This window comes from Drosophila rhopaloa, unplaced genomic scaffold (genome assembly GCF_018152115.1).
Source record: "Drosophila rhopaloa isolate 14029-0021.01 unplaced genomic scaffold, ASM1815211v1 contig_150, whole genome shotgun sequence".
NCBI lineage: Eukaryota > Metazoa > Arthropoda > Insecta > Diptera > Drosophilidae > Drosophila > Drosophila rhopaloa.
The window spans coordinates 864346-892085 of NW_025335029.1; the positions used below are offsets into that span (position 1 = coordinate 864346).

Consider the following 27740-nt stretch of genomic DNA (forward strand, 5'->3'; position numbering starts at 1 on the left):
ATAATATCAGCATAATCAAAGCTAAATCAAGCCAACAACTTAGTGGTATCTCGTCGTATTCAAAGTACTCAAAACCCAGTCGAATCGAAGTCATTCAGTCAGCTCACGCCCATTGTTGTTGATGTTGTTGTCTCCAAAGTGCACAGTTCGCTCCATGCCACATCATCTAGCGCCTGCTCCCTCACCACCAAACCAAACCAAATCAATCAGATCAAAACCAAACCAATCTTTGCATGGTAATCCTCGTTTGTTGGCTCTGGGCTCAATGGCAGCTGACTTAATCGAATCCTTTTCTATTTTGTATTCTCTCTTTGAACATCCCTTTTTGTGTCGAAGAAAAAACCCGTCGTTGAGACCAAGATCTAAGGCTCGGGGATCAAAGCAAAGCAAAATGCCCGGCCTGGCCAAAAAGGAGGGAGCAGGGATCAGGGACTCCAAAAAGACAACACAGCAGAGTGTGAATCAGTCGAAATGCTATTTTTGTTGATACTCTTCTTCATTTTAAGAACTGTAAATAAAACAAATAGAAGCTGTATGATATTAACAATTTTACATTGAGCGTTTTATTTGTCATTATACTGTACTCCTCATTTGCACTCTCAAATAGTGAACATATTTTGATATCGAATCAAACTCAGACAATAAACGTTAAAGTCTATTCTTTTGTAACTCGGTGGTAACTTATTTCAATTGCTAATAGCGAACAAAAGGACCGGAGGGACATTATAATTTTAGGCACCGCCAGATCACTTGATCTGCGATGGCCAGCTGATTACATTCAAGCGTAAATAATTATATTAAACCAAACGTAAAGCTCAACTACTAAACTAATTGAATCAAATTAAATATTAAAAAACTTAACCAGTTATTAGCGAAACTGCCCAAATAAAAAAAAACCATTGAAAATGTTTCTGTCGTAACCTAGATTAAAAAGCGCTGATTGTGAAACCGAACTGAAACCGGATGATTATCGCCAGCAGAGTAGATTTTTAAATTTTAAATTAGTTTAAAGTAAAACGTACTTGATAATTAAAACTGAACACGGTAAACCAGCATGACTAAATAATTCGAATGTTGAAAAAAAAATCATATCAGATTCTAAAATGATATTAAAATTAAATGGAAAAACTGAACAACTTAATAAACAAGCATTTAAATCCCCAAACAAACTGCATGAGAAAATTATTTACTACACAACTTTTTACAGCGCAACGGACACGCCAACATTCAACAAATTAAATTGTCGATAAATACATACATACATAGGTATATATAAATAAATATACAAAATGATAAATGACTTAATATGAATGGAATAAATTTGGGAGTCAAAGAGAATAACATAAAATTCTCACTTACATTCCAATTTAAAATTTAAAAAAATTTTTACGTTTAGTCCTTCAAATACGTGGGGAATTGTGTATCCTCAGATGGAGGAGCTGGTATGGTTACTCCACCCGTGTCCACAGCTGGCTCATGTGGCAACGAATCCACACTCTCCAGCGGCATAAAACAGTCTGCTGATATCTGAATTTATTTGAAGCTGAAACATTATTTTCCAGAGGTAATAAAATAACCTCACCTCGCCATTTTTGTCACCCAACTTGCGTGGATACTTGAATCCGGCGGCACGGGTGGCATCCATGGAGTCCTCGCAATTTGTGATGAGTCCCTGTCGATGATCCTGCTTGTGGGCTTGCAAACGTTCGGCATTTATAGAGGTAAAGCTGCAGAGATCACAGCACAGATCTCGATAGGCTTGGGCATGATTCAGACGCATATGACGCTTAAGGGCATTGGCCTGGATGCAGTAGTACTCGCATTGGGTGCACTTTAGACTGCTCCGGGTGTCCTCACTATTATGGCGCTGCCTATGTTTGTGTAGGACACTAGGATCCCGAGTAGAGAACTTGCACTCACCGCACTGCAGCGGTTTTTCGCCTGTGTGCTGACGCATGTGGATCTGTGAAGATAATAAATACATTACAAGATCTTAAAAGAAACAATTCACATAATACCAAAGACTTACAATCAAACTCGCCTTTCGCGCTGTCTTCTTACCACATACATTACATATAAATGGCTTGATTTTGTTGTGCACAGTTTTCACATGCTTGGAGAGAGTCTTGCCATTGACAAACTTTCGATTGCAAATCTCGCAGGTCTTTTCCGCATAGTATTTGTTCTTCTTAGTTGTCGGTGGAGGAGCTAAAGGCTGAGCAGGGATCTCCCCGGGGTGCCCCTTAAGTTTCCTTCTCCGCTGGACGGCCGCCAAAGAACGAAGCACCCTGGGTCGCCATTTTTTATGAACCTGCATATGTCTCCATACGAGAGCGGATATGGGTGACTTGTAGTTGCAATCAAAAGCGGGACACTCAAGTAGATCCACATCCACCTGGTGAGTTTTCCATAGGTGAGCCGAGCAGCGCCGCCAGTTTGGCAGCTCCAATCCACATTCGCAGCAGGAGAAGCTGCCGCCTTTGTGGCAACTAGAGTGAAGATCCATTTTCGCAGCATCCTGAAACTTGAAGGGGCAGTCCTTGCCAAAAGAACACCTTTAAGGAAGAGATTTACTACCGGTTTCTTATGATTTACTGGTAATACCTACGGTGCTAGCATATTGGCCCTCAAAACCAGTCGGAAATCCTTAAAAGGCATGGGCTGCAGTTCAGTTGGCGATGGTTTTGGGTCTTCCAATTTCTGCTCAATTGATTGTTTATCCTGGTTAATCTTGCCGCCTGCTGTATGTTGTTTAATTGAAGTCTTTTCTGTTTTCTTTTTGGCCGCGGGCACCGAAATGTGCTCGTATCCATGGAAGTACACCATGTGTCCACGAAGATCCTCCTGGAGATCATATTGCCGTAGACACAGGCTACACACATACACTATACGCGGTGAATTATTCATTAAACATTTAATTAAAGAATATTTGTGACAGCCACAACAACTTGTTTGCAAAATGATTAAGAAGTTATCGTATTAGACTAGAGATGACATTTTTACAGTATCGACTATCGAAATTTAAATGTATAAATAGCTTTACAAAAATTTTAGCTATTGCATTAAAATGGTTTTGTGAATTTTGGTAATTGGCTTATCCTTCTCATAAATATATCGTTAGCAACCTGTCAAATATTTTTGGTTAAGATTTATTATTAAAATGGAAAGATAAATTTACAAACTTATAAAAAACTAGAAATTTGGGTTTTATTTGTATTATTATTATCCATATTGATTAATAAATTAAAATGTTTGCTAAATAAAGTTAAGTTAGAGAACAAAGCTAGTGTATTAAGCTAAAAAGCAGAAAGTTGTATATTCATTTAAGTCACGTGGTTGATCTAAATTTATTTAAAAAATACAAAGTTAAAATTAAAGAAATCTTTCATAATGTAGATAGAATAGTTAAATTAATTAAATATACTCTTAGAAATTACCAAAACCATTAACAATACAATAAAATAATTTTAATTTGTAGATTTTTTTTGGTAAATTGTCTAAATTCCCTAATTAAAATTAATATAAAATTTAAAAACATTTTAGTTTATTTAATCTATTCACACACTTTCAAACAAAGAAATATATAAAACAATGCGAGTGGTATGACCCTATAAAACATTCAGTATATTATTCAGTGCAATTTGGTATATTTAGCCGCTCCTGCTACGGTCACACTGAATGTGCGACTTCTATGCAGTTTTCAATAAGAATTAGCGTGTACATTTTCGCAAATAAATAGGCCAAAAAGAAGTCTCGGAAATTCCTAAAATGGGCAGCGCGCTGGAAAACTATGTGAATCAGGTGCGCACGCTGAGTGCATCCGGTAAGTTGGACAACCGGCGATCCGGGAACAGCAAAACCGTACTCGCCGCCGCCTTTGTTTTGTTATTTATGCGAATTTCGACTGATTTTGGTGCGGCTTTTATCTCAGGAAGCTATCGGGAGCTGGCCGAGGAGCTGCCGGAGTCGCTATCTCTGCTGGCCCGCAACTGGAGCATTCTGGACAACGTACTGGAAACCCTCGACATGCAGCAGCACTCGCTGGGCGTTCTTTATGTGCTCCTGGCGAAGCTGCACAGTGCTTCCACCGCAAATCCGGAGCCGGTGCAACTCATCCAGTTGATGCGGGACTTTGTGCAGCGTAACAATGCGGAGCAGCTGCGGTATGCTGTGTGCGCCTGTGAGTTATAGTCCGTATTTTCTATAAACACTGCAAATAAACTCTATTTTCTCTAAACGCAGTCTATGAAACATGCCATCTGTTCACCGAGTTTGTGGTCCAAAAGAACCTCAGCATCCTGGGCATACGCATCCTTTCGCGAGCCATTGACCAGATCCGACAATTGGACACCCAGCTAACGCCCATCCATGCCGATCTCTGCCTGCTAAGCCTGAAGGCGAAAAACTTCAGTGTGGTGCTGCCCTATCTGGATACCGACATCACGGACATCTCCACCGTGGCCGCCGAGTGTAAAACGCAGCAGCAGCAGCAGTCCCAGCACACGGTGGTGAGGCTCAAAGCCAATTTCAGAACTTAATGAACTCATCGTTACATTGCCTGTTGTAGGATGCCAACAACGATGCCAAGTACTTCTTGCTGTACTACTACTACGGCGGTATGATCTACACGGCGGTGAAGAGCTACGAGCGTGCCCTGTACTTCTTCGAGGTGTGCATCACTACTCCAGCCATGGCCATGTCGCACATCATGCTGGAAGCCTACAAAAAGTTTCTCATGGTTTCACTCATCGTCGAGGGCAAGGTGACATTGCTACCCGATTAGTTCCCTTCATATATCAACCTAATCTTGTAATCTGTCGCTTACAGATAGCGTATATACCAAAAAACACACAGGTCATTGGGCGTTTCATGAAGCCGATGGCCAATCATTACCACGACCTGGTCAATGTGTACGCGAATTCGTCCAGCGAAGAGCTGCGCATCATCATACTCAAGTACAGTGAAGCATTTACGCGTGATAACAACATGGGCCTGGCCAAGCAGGCAAGTGTTTGAATAGTCTTAAAATTGTAGTAGTGCCCATTTTCAAGATCTTTATTTTTCAAAAGATATTTATTTGCTTACCCGTTAAATGTTTTATAAACCGAAACCAAACTTAAAACAAACTATTTCAGATTTTATATAGTTACTGAAAGCTCAAAGAAAAACAAAAGTATTTATAATATAAAAGGAGAATTATAATTGAAACGTATAAAAACATTTTAAGGAGGAACAAAGTCATAAACCATACTTTTAATACCTTTTGTCGTTCGGAATAAGGAAAATATTTAAATTTACACGGAAATGTTAGCAAAGTAAATATGCATACATAACATAAAATCATTTCCGGTCGCAGTGAAATAACGTCAAAATGTTGCTAAAAATACATTACCGCACATATTTTGTGTGCCTATATAGGCAATTCATTAGTTTATTCAAATTATTAAATTTAATGTTTTATTTGTTTTTAGGTTGCCACCTCCTTGTACAAGCGGAACATCCAGCGGCTAACAAAAACCTTCTTGACCCTCTCCCTGAGCGATGTGGCCAGTCGTGTCCAGCTGTCCAGTGCTGTTGAAGCAGAGCGTTACATCCTCAACATGGTAAGGGATTTCCAGTTCTAATTGTTCAAACTTTTGACACCAAATATCAAATTTAAGATCAAATCGGGTGAAATTTATGCCAGCATCAATCAAAAGGATGGCATGGTCTTATTCAAAGACGATCCAGAGAAATACAACTCACCAGACATGTTCCTCAACGTGCAAACGAACATAACTCAGGTTTTGGATCAAGTTAAACAAATCAACAAAATGGAAGAGGAGATTATATTAAACCCCCTGGTAGGTTTTTGGTTTAATATACAGGTCTTATTTATTTATTTAAATTAATCCCGTTTTCGTAGTATGTGAAAAAGGCCCTTGGCAGCCAGGATGATGATCTTACGTCGCAGCATCCAAAGACTTTCTCGGGGTGAGTTTTGTAATATTTAACAACTAAGTGGTTTATAATTAATTCATCTATTACAGCGATCCAACAGATTGATGATGCCACCGACGCAGATCCACCAGAAGCAGCCTGCTGCTATCACTTCAACGCTCATCCAATCCCCAAAACTGTTTCCCACATCTTGTCGCAGCTGCGAGGCCCTGGGCCCGAAAGCTGAGGACTCCTGCAGTCCGTACTCATCCAGCTACCACAACAACAAACTGCGCTCTAATTGCAAATTTATAGATGAACATGCTATTTTAAATAAACTATGTATAAATCTATGACTAAGTCAGGGGTTCCTTATCACGTTTTTGATTGACTCACAAATTATACGTCTCGATACTGCAACGATAAGGTTGTTGTGCCTTTTCTACGCATCGATCAGGCGACATTTACAGTCCCGACCGGTTAAGTGCTTTGTACTTGCCCCCAATCTATCTTAATTGCTGTTCAGTTATCGTTCAAGTCACTTTATTTACAATATCGATGTACATGTAACCTAACCTTAGGGCAAAAACGAACAATTAATTGACTAGAGGACCAGCGTTAAATGTAGTTAATTTCTATTCGTAAACCTAGTTTCGTGTATTTACGTCTAATTGCTTTTTTGTTTATATATGTAACAACAGGCGTCTAAATTTTGTGTCGTGCGAGTGGGTGGTTGCAGCTGCCGTGCCTCGTGCTCCGATCGCCCGAATTAAAACCGGAGCTCCAACATCGGACTGAGATTCTCGCGTCTCTCATAGCCAGCTGCCGATGCTGCTGCACCCATCCTAACCGGTTTTCATGGCGTCTAGCTCCATGATCGAGGTCTTCAGCGGCAGAGCGGTGGATATCGGAACCGATGATACCTCGCTGTTGAGACTGCGATACAGCTTGTGGACCACATTGAAAAATATAAAGCACAGAATAAGCACTAACAGCGACATAAAGACGTAGGCCAAGACCAGCGGTGTGTCCGAAATGGGATCCAGCATGGTGATTCGTTTTTGCATATACAAATATATACCGAGAGTATACTCGTTTAAAAATTTTTGGTGACTTTGTACTCGCTTCCCCAAAAGAAATGTGGATGAGTATATTCCAGACAGCTTAGGTTCAGGTAAAGAGACGGAGCGAAACGCGTATGTTAATTAGCCACTCGAGCATATATTATAGCATGTATATGATATTCTGGAACTGTTACCGCGTCGTCGTTTCGCGTGTACGTCGGTTGACACCTGCCCGAGAACTGAAACGAGCGCGTTAAATGAATGGAACTTTGCTTGGCATTACGTATACGCTTCGTTGCTAGACTGCTGCCGCTGTAGATGTTGTTACTTGTTGTGCGTCCAGTTTTTTCTTTTGATAAGCTCCTTGTGCAATAGAATCTGTAACATGGGCTGAGATTAGAAAAGTTTTCAGTCCGGAGTTTCTCTCGATTGGGAGCCGCTCTCCACGTCTGACCACTTTTCGGCGACCAGCTTTATTTATAACTCATACAGGAATTCATACGCCTTGCAATCAAATCAAGAACGTTGCCTTCTTAATTGGCCGCGTCAATAAAGAACGAAATGGCGTCAAACAAATTGCTTGGGGTCTCTCGTGGTGGCTAGATCTGGTGGGGGGCTAGTGATTTCGGCAATTAGGCAAGATAGCCACGCTAACGGCACGGTCTGGAGAGGCTTTTATCTATTGATAAGGAATTCCACAGTCATAATGATAAGCCCCAAAAAAACACGGCCCATACAAATTAAGATTGCGGGACATGGGCGTAGCCGTAAATTCTTTTTTTCGAGAAATTTTTTAAACCAAATTACAATAACTCAATTATTAAGTCGAAGAATAAGTATAGAATGTATTAATTGCAGTAACCTGCAAATACATACATACGTTGTTATTAACACTTCTTTCTTCAACTTGAACAAACATTATAAAATCATCAAAATTTAGAAAACTATTTTAAAAGTAGTTTAAGTATTTTTTAAACATCCTTAGATGCTCAAGAATAAAGATATTTAATTAAAAGCCTAATTTAATACCAATCGGAAAAATGTAAATTTGAATTATACAAATATTAAGTTTAAGACTTTATTTAATTTTAAAAATTTCAAGGAGAAGCGCGTAACTAATGTGCTATTTACTTTTGATTTTTTCGGAACCAGGAATGTTTATTTTTTATTGTGTCATTAAACAAATTAAGATGTACTAATAATCCTTTTACTTTAAAGCTTAAAAAATGATACAAATAATATCTTAGTTTTTTTAATTTTCCCTGAAAAAATAAAAACCATTCTTTACTCTTTAATAAGCTAAAATAACCCCTGTTCGATAATAAAGGGGAGGCACCTAAGCCTCTGCTTGGGTATATACCAGCTCCATTGCTTCGCTGACTTTCACCTTCGTTGTCACGCGATTTCCATAAACTGGCGTGAGCTCAGTGCCCGACCCACTGACCCACCCGTCGACCCTGGAACGTAGGGTCCCCTATTGATCTTTGTATACAATTTAATAAAACGAGTTATATACCACATTACAGCAGCCAGTTTTAGATGACCCATAACCCCCTATCCAATAGCCACACCCCTAATCCGGTTGCCGGGAGTTTCGTCTCGTGCTAACAGGCCTGCAGGCGGCAGCGTTATCCGTACACTGGGCACTTGGGGCTTCCTGGGCATCCCTGGCCTCCAGGATCACGTCGTTCAGGGTCAGCTGCGTCCGGCTATCGGGCCTATGTTCCGGCCGCCTTTGATTGCACTTGAGCATGACTTTGAGGCGCGGGATCTTGGAGAGGTGGTCAAAGTACCGAACAATGTGTACGGATCCCGAGGGTCGAGGTTCTGTGGCAGCACATACGGGCTCTTCCCGGCAGTTGCACATGAAACTAACGGCCCTTCGACTGGAACTCACATCGAACTCCGCGCTGACCAGATAGCAAGGCTCCAGCGACAGAACTATCCGCAGGACTATAGGAAAAACAAACCCAGAAGAGCTTGTCGAGCAATTGCCACACTGACGCAGAGCTTACCCGAGGAGGACTCCAGGATCTGGGACCTGTTCTGGATCCAAACGGAGCGCAAGCTCGGCTGATTGGAGCGCGGGTTGCGGAGCGAGCTATCCAGGTATTCTCGCATGGTCATCGCATGGTTGGAGTGACGCAATCCCATTAGCTGTTGACGCGAATTTCCAGGCAAGTCGGCCAGTGGCAGGTTGTCGTACACAGAGACGTAGATCTTGTGGCTTATATAGACCACCACAAAGCACAGGATGACAATGAGAAGCCCAATCAACAGGTAGGTGAACAGTGTGGGTATAAAGAAGATCACGTCCAGAAACATGGGGCCGCTGCTCCGAAAGTGCTAGCTCACTGACAGGATACGCAAATCTACAGAGAGGATTTCGGGAATCCATGGGAGTAGCTTCGATTCGCTTGATTTTTGCAACATCTATGTAAATGTATTTATTTCTTAGTTTCTTTTTTGTATTTTTTTGTTCATTTTTTGTCGTTTGTTTTGTTGTCAGTTTTTATAGGTTTCTGCCTTGGTTTTTACATACGATTTTACATTGATAATATTATGCTTGTAATTTAATTGTATTCCACTCGATCTCCATATTTCACTGTCAGCATTTCGGTTTAAAGTTAATTTTTGCATGCCCTTTTTTATTTCTAACCCGCCGGCGGGTTCCATCAACGCCCCAAGTGGGCGTGGTCTGCACACGGCGCAGACCCCTTAAAAATTTCCTAGGCTCAACCTTTTGCATTTTGCTCATTTACTAACAGTGTATCAAAGCTCAAAAAACAATGCATTTTTTTTGCTACATCCTTCTGCATATTCTGTAAAAATTGTCAAAATTGTAGCTCTTAAGTGCATTTTAAAATCGCTCTTTAAAGTTATGACTTTTTTCAAGTAAATTGGCGATTTATATTTTCTCAAAACCGTGTGTCAGTGGGTAGATGAGGGTGTGTGTGTGTGATGTAGCAACAGCTAAAGATAATGCTTCATGATCTATCGAGCAGATATAAGCTTTACAAATATATACACATAAATTGTTTTGTTGGCTGCTTTTTTCTGAGTGTTGTAAATGCAACTTCTCGTTTGGGTAATATTCATTAAATCACACAGATACACACGCACACACTCACCCAACACAAACGCACACACCCAGACTCTGCGATTAAATATAGATTTTAAATTCTTGTAAAGTTATCTTCTCGTTAGCTGGCAGTTGCTAGAAATGCCTAGCACATCAGTTTCAAATTTAAATATTAGAGGTATTCCATAAAATAATTATTGCCTCTGATTAAGGTGCCTTTGATTAAGGTGCTCTATGGTTTAAAAAGTATAATTTTTCTTGATTATGATACAATTCTTGAATGTTAAATGTTTTTTAAAGTCGATACCAATTTGTAAACAGGAATACCTCTAGTATAACAGCTTAAACTGGGCATTCGCTGTGCTCAAGCTTAAATTAGTTATTAAAGAAATCATAAAACTATGTTAAAATTACGAAACACCGTTCTATAAAGAAACAAGAAACTTGTAGAAAACAATATGCATTTTTCATTGATTTTAAAATTTAATTAAATAGTTTCTGACACGCTGACTTCATGTGCTAAGCGTTCACGTTTAAGAATAATTTACTAAAATTAAAATTAAAATGGTTAATTAATTGCTGCCGATGTGTTTTTGTTCTAGACAAAAAATAACGAATCATACAAGCGAAATACAATTTTTTCATTCCTTTCCTACTTTTCCATGACTATATGCCTCGTATGAGAGTGTGTGAGTTCGTGTGTCTGTGTTTTGTGCCTGTGTGTGTTGCCTTTTTTGTATGATTTTATTTATTACACATATATTCATCTTGTTTATTTCTTTGTTAAAAAACATTCAGATGTCTGTTGGATATTTAATGAAACGTTTTTGTTTTTAGGGAGGCAGCATGTTCCATTAGTTATACAAAAAGTTTTTAGAGAATTTGAAGAAGTTAAGAGAAGTATATAGATGAAGCCTGGGAAAACTATCTCCGATGTCGAGGGTTGCGGGGTGGGGAACATGCCGCCGCAACCTTTGCACAGAGACACACACATACACAATTATGTAACTTCAGCACAACATACAGAATCAGATAATTAACATTTTTTAGCCCTCAGCCCCCCGCGCATTCTGTATCTCTGACAGAATCGAGAATCCCATGGCTTTGCGGCAATTAACTTTACACACTTATATAGTTTACGATTTCTTCTTTATGCTGCTGAGCGTTTGTTTTTCTATCCACCTATTTCTCATCCGCCTTCATGTTGTTTTTGACGTTCGCTGCGTTGTTTGTTTGTCTGTTGTTGTTGTTTTTTATGCTGCTGCTCTTTGTTGTTGATTTTTTGTAGTGGTTCTTATCGTTGTTGCTGGCTTAAACGGACAACGAAACGAAACTGTTATACTGCGTGATGTTGCGTTTGAGAATGTCGGCGCAAGGACCCAAAACGCGTTCAAATCTGTAATAAAAAAAGGTTATTAGTTGTTTTACAACAGTTAATTCTTTAAATAACAGTTAAGAAATTCTATTTAGATGAATGTGGCCAACTGAGATAGTAATGATGGCTTATAAATATTGTCATCAAAAGCTACGAACTATATTCTTATAAGAAACTTTTATACATGTTTTAGATGTCCCTTCCCTAATTTCTTCGTACTCACCTCGCCCGGTCCAGTTTGACGCACTTGAGCGGCCCGCGGGCCACAACGGTCGCCGCCCGTGGTCGGTCCAAAAGCAGAGCAATCTCGCCAAAGTAATCGCTGCTACCCAGACGTCCTACCTCGGCGGGTTCCTCTCCCTGCTGATAAGATATGCCATTTGATTAGTGTGGATCTCTACAGGTGACAGTTCTAATCTCGGTCACTCACCTCGGAACGCTGCTGCAGCACCACCGCACATCCCTCGAGGATGATGTAGAAATCATCGCCGGCTGCTCCCTGCTTGACAATCGTCTCGCCATCATCGAAAGAGCAGGTCTCCAGGGAATCGGCCACCGTGAGGCGCTCCCATTTGTCCAGGCTCTCAAGAATGGAGACGCGCGACAAGAACTCCTCGTACATCTTGCGCTTGCGGATGGTCGAGCCCATCAGGATGCGGCGGTAGGAGTCGCGGTCGATGCCCCACAGCTTTACATCGGTTTTGGCCCGCACGGTGGCGGCGCGTGGAGTGCCATAGATCAGGGCCAATTCGCCAAAGCTTCCGCCCTCGCTGATTGTGGTCACCAGTTCGGAGTTGACGAAGACCTAAGAGCGGTGAATAAAATAATTAAGTTTCAAATACAATTATCCAGATAAGAAAAAGGTTCAATACCAATTTGATATTCAACTATCAAATAAATATTTTAACTTTTCGAATATTTTTGATAGGTGAATAAAATCAAAAATATATAAAGTTTACAGTTATCTTTGTTTTTACATAAACAATTCTGCCAAATTGAAATATTGTTTCAGTTATAAACTAATAAATATACTCACATCGACCTCGCCCACATCAATCACATAGAAGTTGTCGCCTTCGTCGCCCTGCTGGATGATATTCTCGCCGGCAATGTGATTCACTGGGAACATGGCATCAAAAATGTCGGAACGCTCACTCTCATCCAAATGGGCAAAGAGCACATTCTTGGCAATCGCCTTGGACAGGGCATTCATCGTCTTGTAGTCCTTGGGCACTACCTTCTTCACGTAGTTTGCGGCATCCTCCTCGGTGACGGGCTCAGCGGAGATTCCTCCGCGTCTGCGCACCGGTGGAGCTGCTGTCTGTGGCATCGGGCTGAGATCTTCGCAGTCGTCGGGGCTGATTACCTGTCTACTGGCATCCAGTTTTACTTGTTCCTGCCAAAGATAAAAATAACAATTTCATGAGTATTTTGGGATCGTTTTATTGCACAGAAATCGGAGGTCATTATTTTATTGGTATGTTGTTTTAAAATAAATAAAATAATGATATACAATACTGATTATAACGGGGTTTAGCAATTATGTTGAAGTCCACAGTTTAGACCACAGTTTAAAATAAAGTTCTGAAAGCGCGATATGTAATAACTATTCAATAAATAGATAACCCATTTAAAATATCAAAGTTTATTAGTTGCCCTTAATCTATTTATAAATCTCTCTCACTTCATGAAAATTCGGTGGTAAAGGCATGATGAAAACGATGTAGGAGTAAAATTTGAAAGCGCGTTGGCGTTAACTGAAAGTCAGATTAATGTGCGTCACTCTCAATGCGAGTATGGAAACTGCAACCAGTGGTTGTTTTCCTGCAGCATTGTGCAAATGTCCGGAGATGCGCCGCACCCGGGAAAGCTCTTCCCGCCCACATCCGTAACTCATAAGCTCCATTACCTCGTCGGCAATCAAAAAAAAAAAAAAAACAACCGTAGAGCTAAAGAGCTTTACATTCTGACTTTTGCTGTGCATTCCGCTGCCTCAAGTCCCTATGCAAATAGATGGGGAAAGTGCCCGATACTCCCACACACTTCCGAAACACCCAAAGCTGCACTGTCCAGCTGACCAACTGCATTGCGATTCCCACTGTGACGTCAACGCAGTCGAGCAGAAATGGTCAGCTGGCCCAAGATGCTGATTAAGTTGCATTAAATTGTCACTCAAGCTGACTGCAAGTGGCGGCCGCTGGCAGTTATGGCTGCATTTGGTGTGCGTTCGGATCAGTGTCCTATAAATAGGATGCTTCACTTCAAGACACTTCAGAAACAGACATTATTTTGGGCAGCCAAAACAGATTAAGAATGTCAGAAAAGATAAGTTATAATAGCTGTAGTGGATTGAACATTTATAAATCAAAAGCAATCTTGTATTAAATGACTTTTATAATATACATAGAAAGTTTAAGTCTCTTAAATTTTTATTGGGTTGTAAAGAATAAGATACATTACTTTCAGTTATTTTAGTTCTTTTAGATTTTAATATTGAAGTATTAATAATAAAAGAGAAATTAACGAGATAAATATTTACATATATAAGTTTAAGAAACAACTAGAATATCAAAAACTGTTTATAAAGAAAATTAATAATTTAATATTTTCAGTAATGTTTCCAAACATCTAAATCATTACTGAACACAATTCTTATTCGCCTAATAATATCTTAAATCACAAAAACAATATGTATCCAGCCATATTAAATTATTTGCATTTAATATAAAAATTATTGCAATTGATTTGAGTCTCCCACCCGACCGCAACCTCTTAAACAAAATTATTTTACGCCAAACCATAAACATCGCATTGCCCGCAAAGAACTTCAAATGAACGACGCTGCTCATTAATTTTTATTGTCTAAACAATCGTGTATTATACCAAACCCAAAATCGCGTGAAGTATTTTAAACAAAGCGGCGGAAAAAATGCGAAAACAAAAACAGAAAACCGCAATTAATCGGTGAGCCAAGCAATTTGCCAGCCGATCATGGATCGTAGACTACGATAGCGAACTACTCAATGAATTCCCCTGGCCGAATGTCGTCTCCATCGATTGACGAAGCTCTTGGATGGCTGCCAGTCAGCTGAAGGAACCTGCTCCGCACTGGAAGTCAGGTGTCAAAACAGACGATAATCGAGTGCTGCCGCCCAAAAACATTAACGTTTGGCATACAAATGTATGACAATTAAGCAGAGTAAAGTCAGGATTGTTCTCTGTATACAAGTACATAAGTATGAAGTTTAAAATAGAAAAGTAGTAGAACATTTCAAAACCATTTTTTTTATTTTAGATTTTAATTAAAACCATTTTTAGAGATGTATAAAAAGAATTTTTATAAAATCTACTCATAAAAACGTGTTGGAAAACTTGAATCCACATCGTTGAAACTAGTCTCATAAAATAATCAGTTATTTTAAAAAATCAATTCACAAACTATATAAAAAAACATAGTCCTAAGTTTAAGTATTCAATTCTCAAAACATTATACTACAACATTGTCTATTATCAGCAAAGTTTAGTGAATAATTGGCTATACCCCGAGTTCAGAGCGGACGAGAATGCAAATTTTATTCTCTAGTTCATCATGCAATCACCGAGTAAGCTACTGGGTGGCAGTATCAAAACATTCCCCCCAAAACAACACCCCGTTTTTGCATTTGCAAAACTGCAACTTTGTTTATGGCTGTTTTGCCAGGGACAGCGACCAGAACCCAGAACCCAGAAGCCAGAACTCAGAGCCCTGCACTCGGAGAGGCGCGTGTGCCAGCGATGTGACCGTGACCTTTGTGTAGACGCGGAGTCGGCGCCCATTCGGCTTATGGCCCTGGCCCTGGCCATGGACATGGCCATAAAGCACCAACGAAGCAACCCTCCAGACCACCCAGTCACCCACCCTTTGACCCTCCGATGTTCCTCGCAATTTTCCCGGGCGGAGCTGCGCGGCTTTCAGCTTTTGGCGACGTTCCCTGTGACATATTAAACGGAAATCGATTTCGCATTGTAAATTGAATCCAATCCCCGCCCGGATGGGTTGACTTTGCGGTCTGGCCCTGCCTGATTGGATGGGTTCGTTCGTTTTCCACGTAGGCCCTGACTTTAAAGTGGAGTCTTGTCACCGTTCGCACCTTATCAACGAGTTCGCTAATAAAGCAACGAACAACATTTATGGGAATCATGACAAATGCAGGTTTTGATTAGATGACGACAATTGCTGGGACGGGGTGGGGCCATGTGCGAAGGGTGGGGCAAGATGCGGTGAAGGTTGGGTAATGAAGACTAATTACCTGCCATTTTCATCTATTACAAAATCAATTATGTTTAATAATCTTGTATGGTTGCCTAAAGAGCCATAAACAAGCAGGAATTAAATGTTTCTAAATTGTACAAAATTTGTATTTGAAATACAAATATTTTAAAAATGGAAGCATTTAGTATAATTAAAATACCCCATATTTACATTAGCTTTAAATGTTTATTTAATACACATTTTTCAGTATTGTTTGCCAATAGTAATATTGTTCGTTAATCAATCCAATGTCGATTAAATAAGGGCAATAAATGTTTATAGACACCCAATTTAAATCGGAGGAAACCCCAATAAGATTATGATCAATGTATTGACGGGCCGTTTGCTCGTTTTTATATTAATTTGTACATCTAGGTATCTAACTAAAAAAGGCAAAATCTATAGAAACACAAATAGAGACGTACAATCTCTAAGCGAAAGTAAAACCATAAGTAATCCATTAAAAACTGAGCTTTTCAAACGGCAATTGACACTAAAAATACTTTTATCAAAGGCAGCAAAACACTACAAATACACATTAAAAATATGGTTTTAAAAGTCAATTTTATGTCTTTACATGTAGCTTTTAGCTGGATGATCGCTTTGTGGACGTAAAAAAGAAAGCGAATTACAACAGCGACAATGAAACACTGATGAGCCGACAAGTAGGGCCCCATGCTGTGAGGTAGGACCCAGAACATATAGCCGAGGCGTATACCATATAGTATAATGGACGCCGCTTACAATTGTGGACATGGCGGCATTGTTGCATCCAATGAGCATGAATAAAACCAGCGGAGCCGTCGACTTCTGTGGGGGACAGTCCGCATAAAAAAGCAAAAGCGAATGCACACAATTGTGCAACCGACTACTAAATATTTACCTCTATAAGGGTGTTTTTTTTTTGTTTTCTTATTTTCTGTTTGTGTGGATGAATGAGAGCTTATTGAATAGTCGTACAAACTAGACTTATGGTCTACAAACTATGACAGGCACTAACAGACTCATTTATTTATGGCAAACCTTAGACATTTTTATTTGCTTGTGTGCTCCTGTGTTGGTGTGTGTGTGGTTGTGTGTGTGTGTGTTTTTGTTCTTTAGTTATCCGTGTGTTGGTGCTTGTGCTACTTATGTGCAACAAATTGTGAAAACGCTTCGCTTCTAATATGGACACAGAAAAACAAACAACAAACAGTGTAGTAGATGAAAAACGCGCGACGTGGGATTTTTGTAGAAGATCTCAAAGATTTTCACTCTCGGATTTGTAATAATTCTTCTTCTCTGCTCACAAGAAAGACAACAAGAAAAACAGAGCGGACAGAATTATAAAAATATTACGTATACGCGGTGTGGACATGCGAGCAAAAACAGCCGCCAGCAGCAATGACAAATTCAATGTCAAAGTTTTATAAAAATAAATATTCAAAAATGTTGCGAACAGCTCTGAAACAATTTTCTTTAAATTGGAAATACTTTTGGGTAGCGAAAAAACAGATTTTCGATAAGTAAGCCACTTAAATTAGTGAGTAGAAGGGCGAAGAAAAGAATAGAATGGGACCCCACTGCGTATGATTTATATTTTGGCCCTTGAATTATCCTAAATACAGCACTGTAATAATTGTTAAGTCTAAAATTATTTTTGGGTTTAATAAAACTGACTTTCAAAAAAGTTAATCATTATAAAATCAATTAATTTGTAATGGAAAAATTATCCCCTACTGCGTATGATTAATATTTGAACTGAATTAAAAATATATATGAATATAAATATATATTATCAATTTTGTAACTTTAAAAATAGAATCCACATTCTGGCGAAGAGGTCCAAGTTAATTTACTTTAAAACATTATCGTTTAAAGAGTTAAATTAAAGAACTAAATAGATCTAAGATTGATCTCCACTGCGTATGAATGTTATGGAGCTATTAAAAGAAATCGCAACGAATTTAATTGGCATAAATGAGCGGCCACGGCTATAAAATATAAAATTATATAAAAAAGAAATCCTAAAAATATATTTATGAGATCGTGCGTCACTAGACCCCCGCATTATACACATAAATATTTGATTTAATTTTTCCGCTAGTGTCCAATTTAATTTTTTCGCCTTTGCTCCTTCTTGCTGTGCTGGCTGCCTTTTTTTTTGCTGTTTTTCCTGGCATTTATAATTGCTTAATTAATCCAATTGCCAAGGAACACACAGTGCTCTTGTTCTTCTAAGTTTATATGGTTTTTGTTCTTGTGTGTTGTCTACCCGCTGTTTCCGTTTTAATTATTTAGTTGTTGTGCCTGTGTTATTGTTGTAACAGTCGCGACTTTGACTCGGCGAATGTCTTTTTTTCGCGTATTTACAAAACGGAGGCGCGACACAAACTGAAAACTCAATTCGAAATTCGCGTTCAACTTGCGACAATCGCTGTCGACGTCGCAGTCGACGCTAGCGCTGCGCTGACGTCGGCAGAGACACCGGCAGCGGCTTCATCTTTCCACGCTAGTTTTCCACACATGTTTGATTGTGGGTATCTATGTGTGGGTGATACCGTTATGTGGTGTAGGGTGGCTGATTTGCCGACCATTTTGCGGTTTGTGGTAGGTTTTTAAGCGGCTAAAAGATCCAAGATGTGGTGGCCACCACTAGCCTTGATGTCCAATTACACAGAGAAAAATTGTTATATTTTTGGACAGCTTAGCAAAACTCTGTTTAGTTAATGAAAAGTCGAAAATACCTCTCAGATCACAATGCTAACTCAAAGAGTTACTCCTTTTTCAGCTGAGAAATCTAATCAGTCAAATTCAGTTTAAGTATTGTTTCTAACATAATTAATATTAATTTGACAGTGCTTTAAATTTTTAAAGTTTTTATACAAATATTTAAATGACAATATGTAACATTTATTCTACAATTTTTCTCTATGTATGAATGAATGTCAGTGCCAAAAACTTTTTAAAAAACCTAAAAATAACTAGGGGAAAGACGTAGGAGTTATGAGCAACAATAAGAGGATTAATTAAGTCCCAATATGACATTGCAAATATTCAAGGCCAATCAAACTTCAGACAAAATAAAATTTCAACTTTTTTAATCTACTGAGATTTTTTTTCTTAGTATTTTTAAACATGCAATATTTAAATATCTTTCCGCATTTGGTAAAGACAGTATTTTCCATAAGCTAGTTTTCAATAATAATTTCGTTCCACAATTAAAAAGAAGTTTTGATTTAATTAAATAATTTAGATTTAAAACTACATGACTTGAGTTAGACTTTATAATTTTTGTTTCGATTTCTCCCAGTGCAGCCACAATACGACCAATCACTAGCTACTCAAAAGAAAGTAAAAGTCGCAGCTATCCCACAAAAATATTAAAAAGAACAAACCACAAAATGGAAATCATAGAGAGCTAATACAAACTACAAAAGAGCAGCTAATGGCCGCCACAAATATTGTGGCCACGAGAGATATTTGCTGAAATAGGGAATTGAAGGGGCAGAATTTAAGGGGTCTCCATTCGATTTAGCACACCTCTCCGACTCTCAAGTCTCGCAGTGTAGAAAACAAATCAATTTGAGCGCCAGTGCCAAGTAGACAAGAAAAAATCGCGAAATGGAAAACAAAAAGAACTCCAAATATTGTAGGCGGCTTTTATACGTATTTTTTTTTGTTTTGCCCAAGGCAGCAGCGGAAACAAATTTGATTTGCTACGCTGGCGATTTATAGTTTCACGAGCCCATAAACATGCAAATTCATTCGCACTTACTTTGATAAATTGTCAATAACAATTACATTAACAATTATGTGGGTATATTTGTGGATTTAATGCCTCACCACATGGCGTATACGCAACGTGCAAAGGCGAGGGCACAGATTTAGGCACTTGAAGCCATCCAGGCAATGCTCTCGTTAGTGAGAATCCAAGGTGTCCAAGAGGCGAAGAGCCCTCAAAGTCGCCTAGTTGGGATTACCTCTGTGGCAGTTGGATTTTGAGTGGGTGGCTGGGCTGAACCTTGAGGCAATGCAGGTGGCACGACAGGTTAAGTATGCCAATTTGTGCATCGCCTGGAGGAGAAAAGCCTCTCAAGAGAGTCTAGTGTCGACGACAATCGGCTGCAGTCTCTTGAGTCCAATGAAGCTGATTTCTTTTCTCATTTTAATACATTTTAAATGGCATCTAACTGATGAGTCAGACTATATTTTCATCTTAGTTGGCTGGTTTATAAATTAATTTGTGCATCAGAGAGACAATTAAAGGCTGTTGTGATATTTTATTTCGTCGAATTTGATTTACTATTTGTATGATGATTCAAAAGTTTTTCAGCTTAAAAAATTTAAAATTATTTTAGATGGACTTATTATTATTATTATCATAATATACATTTAACAAAAGTTATATGGTTCCCCCACTTAACAACCCATTTGATTGGAAGTAATACTTCAACAAAACCTATTATGTATTCAAAGCTTTTTTTATTTTTTAATATATTTTCTTATCTGTTCAAAAGAAAAATATTTTTATAAACACTTGTCCCTTTAATCACTTAAGGAAATATAACAATGAGTTTCATGTAATTTTCCGCTCTTAAGAAATTAATTATGTATAAAAGGCCCCTTTTAAATTTCTCTCCTTTTCCTTTTCCATTTTCCGTTGTGGTGCGTTGGCAATTTAAATTCCTTTTTAGAGCCCCAGCAGAACTCATTAAATGTGGGCCAAGCAAAACATTGGCCATAACTTTCTATCGCCTCACACTTGGATTCACTTTGTCAACGGACAAGTTTTCATAGAATGGATGGAGATTCTGCATGTGAACAGGATGCGGGAGGAATCTGCTGCACTAAAATGCGGAAAAGCTTTTTGTCTGCTCGGTTCCTGTCGCTCTTTTCCTCCCCCTTGATTTTCCCACAGGTGTGTGAGTGTGTGACTGCGTTTTATAATCGAATTAATTAAAATTTTGCGCCCTACTTGACGCTAAAATTATCGCTCTCTTTCGCACTTGCGTGAGCTTTTCATCCGCTTTAAATTTTCCCACTGTATAGCTGAAAAGACCCGTATAAAACATCCGTGCTGCATCCGCTTTTCCACCAGCCCTCCGGCGCCTTGAAAGTTGGTTCAGCGAAATTTCCAATTCAGTGAACTTTTGTTTTGCCACGCCCCCCAAAAATGTTCCCCCTCCTCTATTCTGGAACCATCAGTTATGCTGGGGAAAACCTTTTGTTGGCGTTGGCCTGCATAAACATTATTTTTGGGGACACACAAAAGGCGTACCCCCATCGATTCTGGGTTATCCAGCTGCCCATTTGATGGCCAGGCAATGTCCTGCGAAAAAGGACACGCCACAATCGTCGTCACAGCTGTCAACAACCGAGCAACCATCCAGCAAATTGACAGCTGAAGCCTGAAGAGTTGGCCAAAACGCTTCAATACTATCCATTGACGTCATTTGGACAAAAGGATTTAAAGGTTTATTTGACCAAGGAAAATGGCAAAAGGTACTGGGGAATTTTTAATTTGAAAACTGTTGCGCCTGGAAGTGTTTCCGTCGATTCTCAGCCCTCTTTATTAGCCAAATTATTCGTGGACCCTCGAACGGAGCTGTGTTTATAAGCCGCTTAATGGATCGGCACACACACAAAAGGTCGCCACATCCGGCTGATACGGATACGTATTTTGCCAGTAACTTTTCCACAACACAATGGTCTTTTACATATTTTTGTGAGTATTATTTACATAAAAGTTTCGATTCTCGATAAATGCTGCCCCAACTCTAGCGTAAAATGAACGATAATTTATTTATGCGAAACCAGAGAGCTGGAGGTGGAAAAAAGTTCGTGGAGCGGTGATTATATTACCTCCACGCTACTCAATTATTCACAAAGTTCGATGGCAGGACAAAAATAAGCAAAGCTTTTGTGCCAAATTTCAATACCCAAAGTATCAACCATAATCCCCAGGGTATCAAATAATAAATCACTTTTCTCGAGCCACTTAAAAATATCACAGAAATTGTTATCTTGCGATGCGAATGCATAAAAAGGAAATAATTCCTAATAAAAATAACAATTTAATCAAGTAAAGAGAGCATTATTCGAGGTCAGATTTCATGGGACAATTTTCCATCCGAATTGTTTACCAGTTAACAGCCACTTAAAATTATAATGGCAAATGCTTTTGCGTCGAAAGTAGAAAGCACAAAAGCCAAGAAATATATTTCATTTTTGAACCCAATTTGTTGAGATAATCTTGGTTTTTTCTTTTAAAAAATTTAAAAGTGTCATTAATTTCTACATATATAAGACAGATTTCCTCTTATCGAAATATATTTTGGGATTAAAAATTAAGACACTTTATGTTAATTATATACAGAAAATAATGTGGAGCTGCAATTTTTATTGGGTGCCATAGATATTTCAAGCTTAAACGAATTTCCATTTAAAGGAAATGGTATTTCTCCTAATCACGCCCATTTACAATTTTATTTCTTTCCAATTGTTAACGCAAGCTAACTCTTCCCAGAGTTAAAACCAATGCCAATTATAAAATGCAAATGGATATGTATGCACTTGTTTAGGAATTTTACAAATTCCTTTTTTCTTATTAGCCATGAACATGCACTGAACTAAAATCGTATTTGTTTCAAATTACAAAGTTAAGCCGTAACAGATATTAAAACAAATCAACAATTTTTAAATTATAATGTAAAATATTAAAAAGAGTTTACAAATATAATTGATGAATAAAACATAATTCAAAGGCAACACAGCGTATGAGCGATGACCTCAAGGGGATGTTGTTATTATCGTTAAAGATTCATTCTTGGTAAAAAAAAAAAAGGAAAATTCTAAATGTGACGGAAGCGCATATCTGACCGAATTCCTTGTCCAATTAACCGTATTTAACACATGACAATTTACCCACCATTTCGCTGGCCGAATCTGTTTTCCTTTTACTTCCGGTTTAGCACTTTTCCTGCCCTCGTTTGGCCAGCAATTGATTGTTGTTTGTTTTTATTTTATGGCCCAAATCGGCGGACACTGGGGACAAAGTATCCGGCGTAGTTTTTGGCACGATTCGGCTGTTAATCAGAAGCCGGCGTAAACAGCGCCGGACGGAGCGATGAAAGCCGTAAAAGCGGCATTAACACGGCCGTTAAACTGGACAATTCGATGATCGGAGCGCCGGAGTTCGCGTGGCCATCAATCAGGCAAAGAAGTCAAAGAAGCAATGGTCGCAAAAGGTGAATGGTAAATAGCAAATTGGGCAGTAAAACTGGCGAAAACAAGGGACGACGATGGGCAGCTGACGGTGGCCAAAAAGTGACTGAGACAACCGAAAGGACGAAAGCAACCTCTCGCAGCCACAGGCACAAACACAATCTCGACGACGACAGGATGACCTTCACCAACACGCACAGCAAAGCAAACCTTTCCACATATATATATATCCTGGATGGCCAAAAAGTAAAGTTTTTCGCACACAAACCCACACACACTCGCGCAGCTATCACGCAGCGTTGGCGGAAGGAAAAGCTTTCGCAGGAGAAAAGGCCCTACACTGTTTCTGCTGGCGTTCCCTTCAAGTTTCAAGTGCAAATTCGACATTAACTTTCAAAAAGCTGCTGCTGTAGCAGGTAAGCTGCACTACCCTTCGATTTAGAACCTCTTATATTATCAAAAACATTTTATGTAATTTCTGATTATTCAATTCAGTGCGCTTTCTTAATGGCAAATTTATTATTATTTTAATGAGAATAATATCATGCTAATTAGTTAAATTGCAAAAATATCTTGTTTTCAAAAAATTGCAAGAAATGTTAGCACTATTTTTAAATTGTTTTTAAGGAAATTAAGTCAGACAGTTGGTACTTTTTAAGGTACTTAATCTCCCAAACAAAAACAATATATATGATTTGTTATACCAAAAATTGAAATATTGTTAACTGTTATCTAAATTTGTTTTTAATGTTTATAAATTATTAATAATTAATTTACTCTTTTGCAATAAAAATGTTGAAAATATTACATTTAACATTAAAAAAAAAAAATTTTAGACACTTTAAGAAGAAATTTTAAATAATAAAATAATATAAGTTTGAAAATTGGCCAAATAAAGCGAGGATTGATAAATAATTACATTGTTTTTTAAAACTGGTCAAGGGTATTCAAAATTTGATCAATCAATAATATAATCTTTTACTTTTTGTTTTTATTGCTGCCACAACTAACGACGTCGTCATTTGCAGCAACAAACCGAATCAGCAAAACACACCAACGCAAACTGAAATCAAAGCTTTTCCATGCACACACTCCCACACTTGGAACATTTTCCGCTAAAAGCTTTTCCTAGCGAATTCGCAAGTCACTTGTTACCCGTTTGCCGCATTTTGCAACTTTACAACTTTGCAACTTACTTCGCGCTCACGGGCGATTGACACGAGATGCATTTGCAGGCTGCGATCGCTGACGGCGTCCTCCTCGGGAATTGTGGTGCAGGATGTCCTCACATGCCGCATCCGATGCACTGCGTCCAAGCTCAGGCGATGCTCATGATCATCTCGAAGCAAAGCATCGAACATGACCACTCCGCCATCTATGCTGCTTTCACGCAGGATACGTCCACCACGGCCACTGCAATGGGGACTCTGCTGATTCTGCTGATGCTGCTGGTGATGGTGGGCGGTGGTCACCACTCCCTCCGAAAACGAACGGATTCGCATGGCGCCGTTGGCATCGGTGGTCAAAGCCACCGAGCGAAAGCGATCGATGACCGCATCCTGGATGCTATTCACACTCAACTGGTTGCCCATTGCGCGCGCGGGGTTCAAAAAACGAGCTAGCGAGAAGGAAATGGCTGTCCACCGCAGGATGCTTCTGCACGGCGCCAGGATGCTAATCCAACTGACAGCGAGTCCGGCATTCAACAGGCAAGTTGCCCAGAGAGGCACACACTCAAAATCCAGAGAGAAAGGGGTGGAGAAAGTGGCTTTACCGGTGGGAGTAGGAGAACGGGGTCAGAAGGCATTGCCGCCACAGGTGCGCTGTTATATTTACATTGCAGCATTGCAGCATTGCAAGCTTTGGCTGCAACCTACCACCCAAAACAAACTTTTAAGCTCCTTGGTTACTGCACTTTCCCAAAAGGAACGAGGAGTCCCACATATCAAGCAGGTGTTCCAAAATCCGCCTTTTGACGGGTTTTATTTATCACTCCGCTTAAAAATAGACCTCAGCCTGTATTGATTTTCGTTTAAGCGACCGTTAGATGACCAGTCAAGTGCTGCTTGTTGCTTTCAAGGGGTTGAAAACCCCGCCATCAAGCTCAATCCCACATGATGAATTACAAAAAAATCTCTAGGTAATAATATTTATTTAAAGTTGACACGGTTTTTAAAACACTTTTTGGCAACTAAAATATAGTAAGGGATAGGATCGGAATTAGGGAAATACAATAAAGAAGCTAACTAAGCTTTGACTTTGCTGATATAGCCTTTCAGATTCTATGTCGATATCTAAAATCAAAATAAAAGGACAATTTTAGAAAAAAAAAAAATATATGACTTGAGCGATTTTATCTAAATTGATATAATTGTCTGATTTTTACAAAGTGGTAAAATCAGCGAAATTGTAATTTTTAAAACACGTTTTCATATACATACATAAATATACATATAATCGGCTGATCAGCTGTTTTTTGTTAAATAATAACGTCGATTTTATCAAAATCGGGTCACTATCTGCCACGCTGACCATATGACGTTTTATATCAATCATCTTTATTTCTTTTTATATAGACTCAGCCAACTTGATTCGAAATATCTGATCCAATTGATTTCAAAAATTTAAAAAAAAAACTGATCATAGTATTTAGTGATCCTTCACTCAAACTCAAATTTCAAGTTGCTGTGCTGAGACCATTATACATTCAGTTTGTATTATACTATTGTACGGTACACATCTAATTTTTTGCTTTAATAAATTTATCATATTATAAATTATTATAGTCTGTTTTGATACTTTTTTACTTTTTGTTAAGAAATTTCGTTGTGAAAAGTAAAGTTTAGATTACAATTTTGCGTGAATATTTGTAAAATATGAGCACTCTGCGATTCAAGGATAGTAAGACGGCGGTCAAAAACCGTTCCACCAAGAAAACGTTTGAAGAATATCTCAGGGATGCAGAATCGTTAAAGTCTGACATTTATGTCAGATGCGATGGCTTTGACGATGTTCTGGCTGCTTGTAATTCAGACTCTGTCGAGACGCCCTACATTAATTTCCTAAGGGTTTTTTGGAAGCGCCACAGCGATTATTACACGAATCAGCAAATTGTACAGGCGGCTGCAAACCGATGGAACGAGATGTCTATACTCCAACGGTGCAAGTACTCTGTGGTAAGTTATGATCGGGATATCCGATCGAGTTAAATTAAAAAACGGCAGGCATTTATTTAATTTATTTATCCCATCCTTGAATAGAATCCACCCAAAACTTCACTGGGTTATTGCGATTCGGAGAACAGTAGTACCGCTAGTGAACTTCCCGGCTCGTCGGACAGCGATGAGCAATCGGATTCAGATCCAGGTACCCCTAAGGCCACAGACACTTTCTTTGGTGGCAGCAGCAACGGCGGTGGTGAATGTTATAACAAAAAGAAGGAACCTCAGTACAGCAAGCCAAAGTGCATGAAGCCCAAGCCAAGTTGCCCTAAACCCAAGTCGAAGGTAAAGAAATGTTGTGCAAAACCCAAGCCCAAGTGCGCCAGGCCTAAGCCAGCGTGCCCAAGGCCCAAGAAAAGGATGTCGTGCCCCAAGCCGAAGCCCCGGTGCCCCAAGCCGAAGTCCAGGTGCGCAAAGCCAAAGCCAAAGTGCCCCAAGCCCAAACCATCGTGCCCCAAGTAAACGTATTTGAAACGTGTCGCCCCTTTCCGTCAACAATTAGGCCATTTTTAGATCCGCAACCAGACAAAAAAAAACAAAGTAATGCTTGTAAGCACTGCTAGAATCGTAGATATTGGGAAACCTCCAGGGAAGAAGGCCATTGACATCCGGGGATGGAAGCGAAGCTTTAACAGAACCGAGGAACGTGGTCTTTGGTCCGGGAAGGTCCAGAATACTACTCTTTTAATAACCCCCATACAAGCAAATTTACCATTTGATAAATAAAGAAATGTCTGGTAAAAAAGGTTTTTGATTTTTTTGTTTAAAAATCTAGAAGTTTATAAAAATGAAAACCTTCGTTCTGCACACAATCTCAATAAAAAAGTTTTTCCAGTAAGCTATAACAAATGATAACTCACCCGCTCGAGTTTCTGGAAGTACTGTCGCAGGAACTGCACGGGATTCTCTGGTCTGCAGACGCACAGCTGGACGATGCAGTCCTTGAGGACGCGCTGGATGCCATGGGTCTGAATGTAGTGCTCGCATTCCCGCAGGCTCTGCTCCTCCAGGGTCTTGGCCATCATATAGGACATGTGCGGAGTGGTTTTCGGAGTGAGTTCGCGATGGAGATGGTGATGGAAACAGCTTTTCAAGCGCCGCACTACGCAATATATATGTACACAATTTGTTTAGGAGTGCGTGTGTGGGTGTTGGTCTTGAACAGTTACTTCTTGTTGTTTCGCTGGCAAATCGGTTGCAAGGGCAGATAAATTGACTATATCTTTGATGACCGCGTTTGTCTACACCTCCTGTTTTATTGCCCGTTCCTTTTCGCAGCTATTCTTTTCGATTTTGGCACCGTTTTGTTCCGTTTTCCACAGCACTGCCCCGTTTTCACTTTCGCGAAATTCACGTTTCTGGAACCTTTTAGCCTGTCCTGCTGATTAAAGCCCTTTGCCCCGCACTCCCCCGCAGCATATGGATCAATTCAACACTCTCTTAAGATCAGCCAACTAAGTTTTTTTCATAAAAACTTAACTAATTTTCACGCACGTAAAACACAGACGTTGTTGTTGTTGTTTCTTTTTGGCTGCATGTAGTGGTGGGCATCTTCAGTCACGCACATATCGATAACTTCAGT

The 27740-nt window shown here is 39.3% G+C and overlaps 7 protein-coding genes across 14 annotated transcripts in view; 3 read left to right on the forward strand and 4 right to left on the reverse strand.

The window, feature by feature from the left end:
* Window positions 1–434, forward strand: part of LOC108048287 — a 45147-nt gene extending 44713 nt beyond the window's left edge. For all 4 annotated transcript variants that reach the window (XM_044456662.1, XM_044456664.1, XM_044456663.1 and 1 more), the window contains one exon: window positions 337–434. In XM_044456662.1, coding sequence (XP_044312597.1) covers window positions 337–366 — 30 coding nt within the window. In that variant the 3' untranslated portion in view covers window positions 367–434. The remainder of the gene's footprint in view (window positions 1–336) is intronic.
* Window positions 399–2969, reverse strand: LOC108048288 (zinc finger protein 132). Of its 2 annotated transcripts, XM_017128836.2 has the most exons (5): window positions 2609–2969; window positions 2030–2555; window positions 1583–1963; window positions 1360–1527; window positions 399–508 (listed from the first exon to the last, which is right to left on the reverse strand). In XM_017128836.2, exons 1-4 carry the CDS (start codon window positions 2905–2907, stop codon window positions 1393–1395), a joined length of 1341 nt encoding a protein of 446 aa, XP_016984325.1. In that variant the 5' UTR covers window positions 2908–2969; the 3' UTR covers window positions 399–508; window positions 1360–1392. The 2 variants fall into 2 exon arrangements, with proteins under 2 accessions (XP_016984325.1, XP_016984324.1); XM_017128835.2 differs by lacking the exon at window positions 399–508 and having other exon boundaries at window positions 534–1527.
* A 700-nt stretch (window positions 2970–3669) lies between these two features.
* LOC108048289 (COP9 signalosome complex subunit 3) lies at window positions 3670–6279 on the forward strand. 2 transcript variants are annotated; one of them, XM_017128838.1, is made up of 9 exons: window positions 3670–3823; window positions 3932–4180; window positions 4243–4508; window positions 4568–4762; window positions 4828–5004; window positions 5472–5603; window positions 5661–5843; window positions 5906–5973; window positions 6030–6279. In XM_017128838.1, the coding sequence occupies exons 1-9, from the start codon at window positions 3769–3771 to the stop codon at window positions 6043–6045; spliced, it is 1341 nt and encodes a 446-aa protein (XP_016984327.1). In that variant the 5' UTR covers window positions 3670–3768; the 3' UTR covers window positions 6046–6279. The 2 variants fall into 2 exon arrangements, with proteins under 2 accessions (XP_016984327.1, XP_016984328.1); XM_017128839.1 differs by having other exon boundaries at window positions 4243–4505.
* A 166-nt stretch (window positions 6280–6445) lies between these two features.
* On the reverse strand, window positions 6446–7426 carry LOC108048290. Its single transcript, XM_017128840.2, has one exon. The coding sequence runs from the start codon at window positions 6984–6986 to the stop codon at window positions 6765–6767; it is 222 nt and encodes a 73-aa protein (XP_016984329.1). The 5' UTR covers window positions 6987–7426; the 3' UTR covers window positions 6446–6764.
* A 1034-nt stretch (window positions 7427–8460) lies between these two features.
* On the reverse strand, window positions 8461–9323 carry LOC108048286. The gene is made up of 2 exons (XM_017128833.2): window positions 8999–9323; window positions 8461–8936 (listed from the first exon to the last, which is right to left on the reverse strand). Exons 1-2 carry the CDS (start codon window positions 9306–9308, stop codon window positions 8557–8559), a joined length of 690 nt encoding a protein of 229 aa, XP_016984322.1. The 5' UTR covers window positions 9309–9323; the 3' UTR covers window positions 8461–8556.
* Window positions 9324–10524: 1201 nt separating this feature from the next.
* Window positions 10525–27700, reverse strand: LOC108048284 (cAMP-dependent protein kinase type I regulatory subunit). 3 transcript variants are annotated; one of them, XM_017128830.2, is made up of 6 exons: window positions 17986–18106; window positions 16755–16892; window positions 12477–12836; window positions 11871–12245; window positions 11664–11803; window positions 10525–11461 (listed from the first exon to the last, which is right to left on the reverse strand). In XM_017128830.2, exons 2-6 carry the CDS (start codon window positions 16761–16763, stop codon window positions 11377–11379), a joined length of 969 nt encoding a protein of 322 aa, XP_016984319.1. In that variant the 5' UTR covers window positions 16764–16892; window positions 17986–18106; the 3' UTR covers window positions 10525–11376. The 3 variants fall into 3 exon arrangements, with proteins under 3 accessions (XP_016984319.1, XP_016984318.1, XP_016984320.1); XM_017128829.2 differs by lacking the exons at window positions 16755–16892; window positions 17986–18106 and adding an exon at window positions 27019–27700; XM_017128831.2 differs by lacking the exon at window positions 16755–16892 and having other exon boundaries at window positions 17986–18109.
* Window positions 25653–26903, forward strand: LOC108048285 (histone-like protein 18C). Its single transcript, XM_017128832.2, has 2 exons — window positions 25653–26113; window positions 26198–26903. Exons 1-2 carry the CDS (start codon window positions 25814–25816, stop codon window positions 26618–26620), a joined length of 723 nt encoding a protein of 240 aa, XP_016984321.1. The 5' UTR covers window positions 25653–25813; the 3' UTR covers window positions 26621–26903.
* Window positions 27701–27740: the final 40 nt, after the last annotated feature.

Bases quoted from the DNA above. Each gene is read 5' to 3' on its own strand.
- LOC108048284 (XM_017128829.2), bottom strand. From the start codon at position 27,192: ATGTCCTATATGATGGCCAAGACCCTGGAGGAGCAGAGCCTGCGGGAA. The intron at 12,837-27,018 runs GTGAGTTATCAT...TATCTTTGGCAG, and splicing joins ACTTCCAGAAACTCGAGCGG to GAACAAGTAAAACTGGATGC. The intron at 12,246-12,476 runs GTGAGTATATTT...CACCGCTCTTAG, and splicing joins TTGATGTGGGCGAGGTCGAT to GTCTTCGTCAACTCCGAACT.
- LOC108048290 (XM_017128840.2), bottom strand. From the start codon at position 6,986: ATGCAAAAACGAATCACCATGCTGGATCCCATTTCGGACACACCGCTG.
- LOC108048289 (XM_017128838.1), top strand. From the start codon at position 3,769: ATGGGCAGCGCGCTGGAAAACTATGTGAATCAGGTGCGCACGCTGAGT. The intron at 5,005-5,471 runs GCAAGTGTTTGA...ATTTGTTTTTAG, and splicing joins ACATGGGCCTGGCCAAGCAG to GTTGCCACCTCCTTGTACAA. The intron at 5,844-5,905 runs GTAGGTTTTTGG...CCGTTTTCGTAG, and splicing joins AGATTATATTAAACCCCCTG to TATGTGAAAAAGGCCCTTGG.
- LOC108048285 (XM_017128832.2), top strand. From the start codon at position 25,814: ATGAGCACTCTGCGATTCAAGGATAGTAAGACGGCGGTCAAAAACCGT. The intron at 26,114-26,197 runs GTAAGTTATGAT...ATCCTTGAATAG, and splicing joins AACGGTGCAAGTACTCTGTG to AATCCACCCAAAACTTCACT.
- LOC108048286 (XM_017128833.2), bottom strand. From the start codon at position 9,308: ATGTTTCTGGACGTGATCTTCTTTATACCCACACTGTTCACCTACCTG. The intron at 8,937-8,998 runs GTAAGCTCTGCG...TTTTTCCTATAG, and splicing joins GATCCTGGAGTCCTCCTCGG to TCCTGCGGATAGTTCTGTCG.
- LOC108048288 (XM_017128836.2), bottom strand. From the start codon at position 2,907: ATGAATAATTCACCGCGTATAGTGTATGTGTGTAGCCTGTGTCTACGG. The intron at 2,556-2,608 runs GTAGGTATTACC...TCTTCCTTAAAG, and splicing joins AGGGCCAATATGCTAGCACC to GTGTTCTTTTGGCAAGGACT. The intron at 1,528-1,582 runs GTGAGGTTATTT...AAATAAATTCAG, and splicing joins TGGGTGACAAAAATGGCGAG to ATATCAGCAGACTGTTTTAT.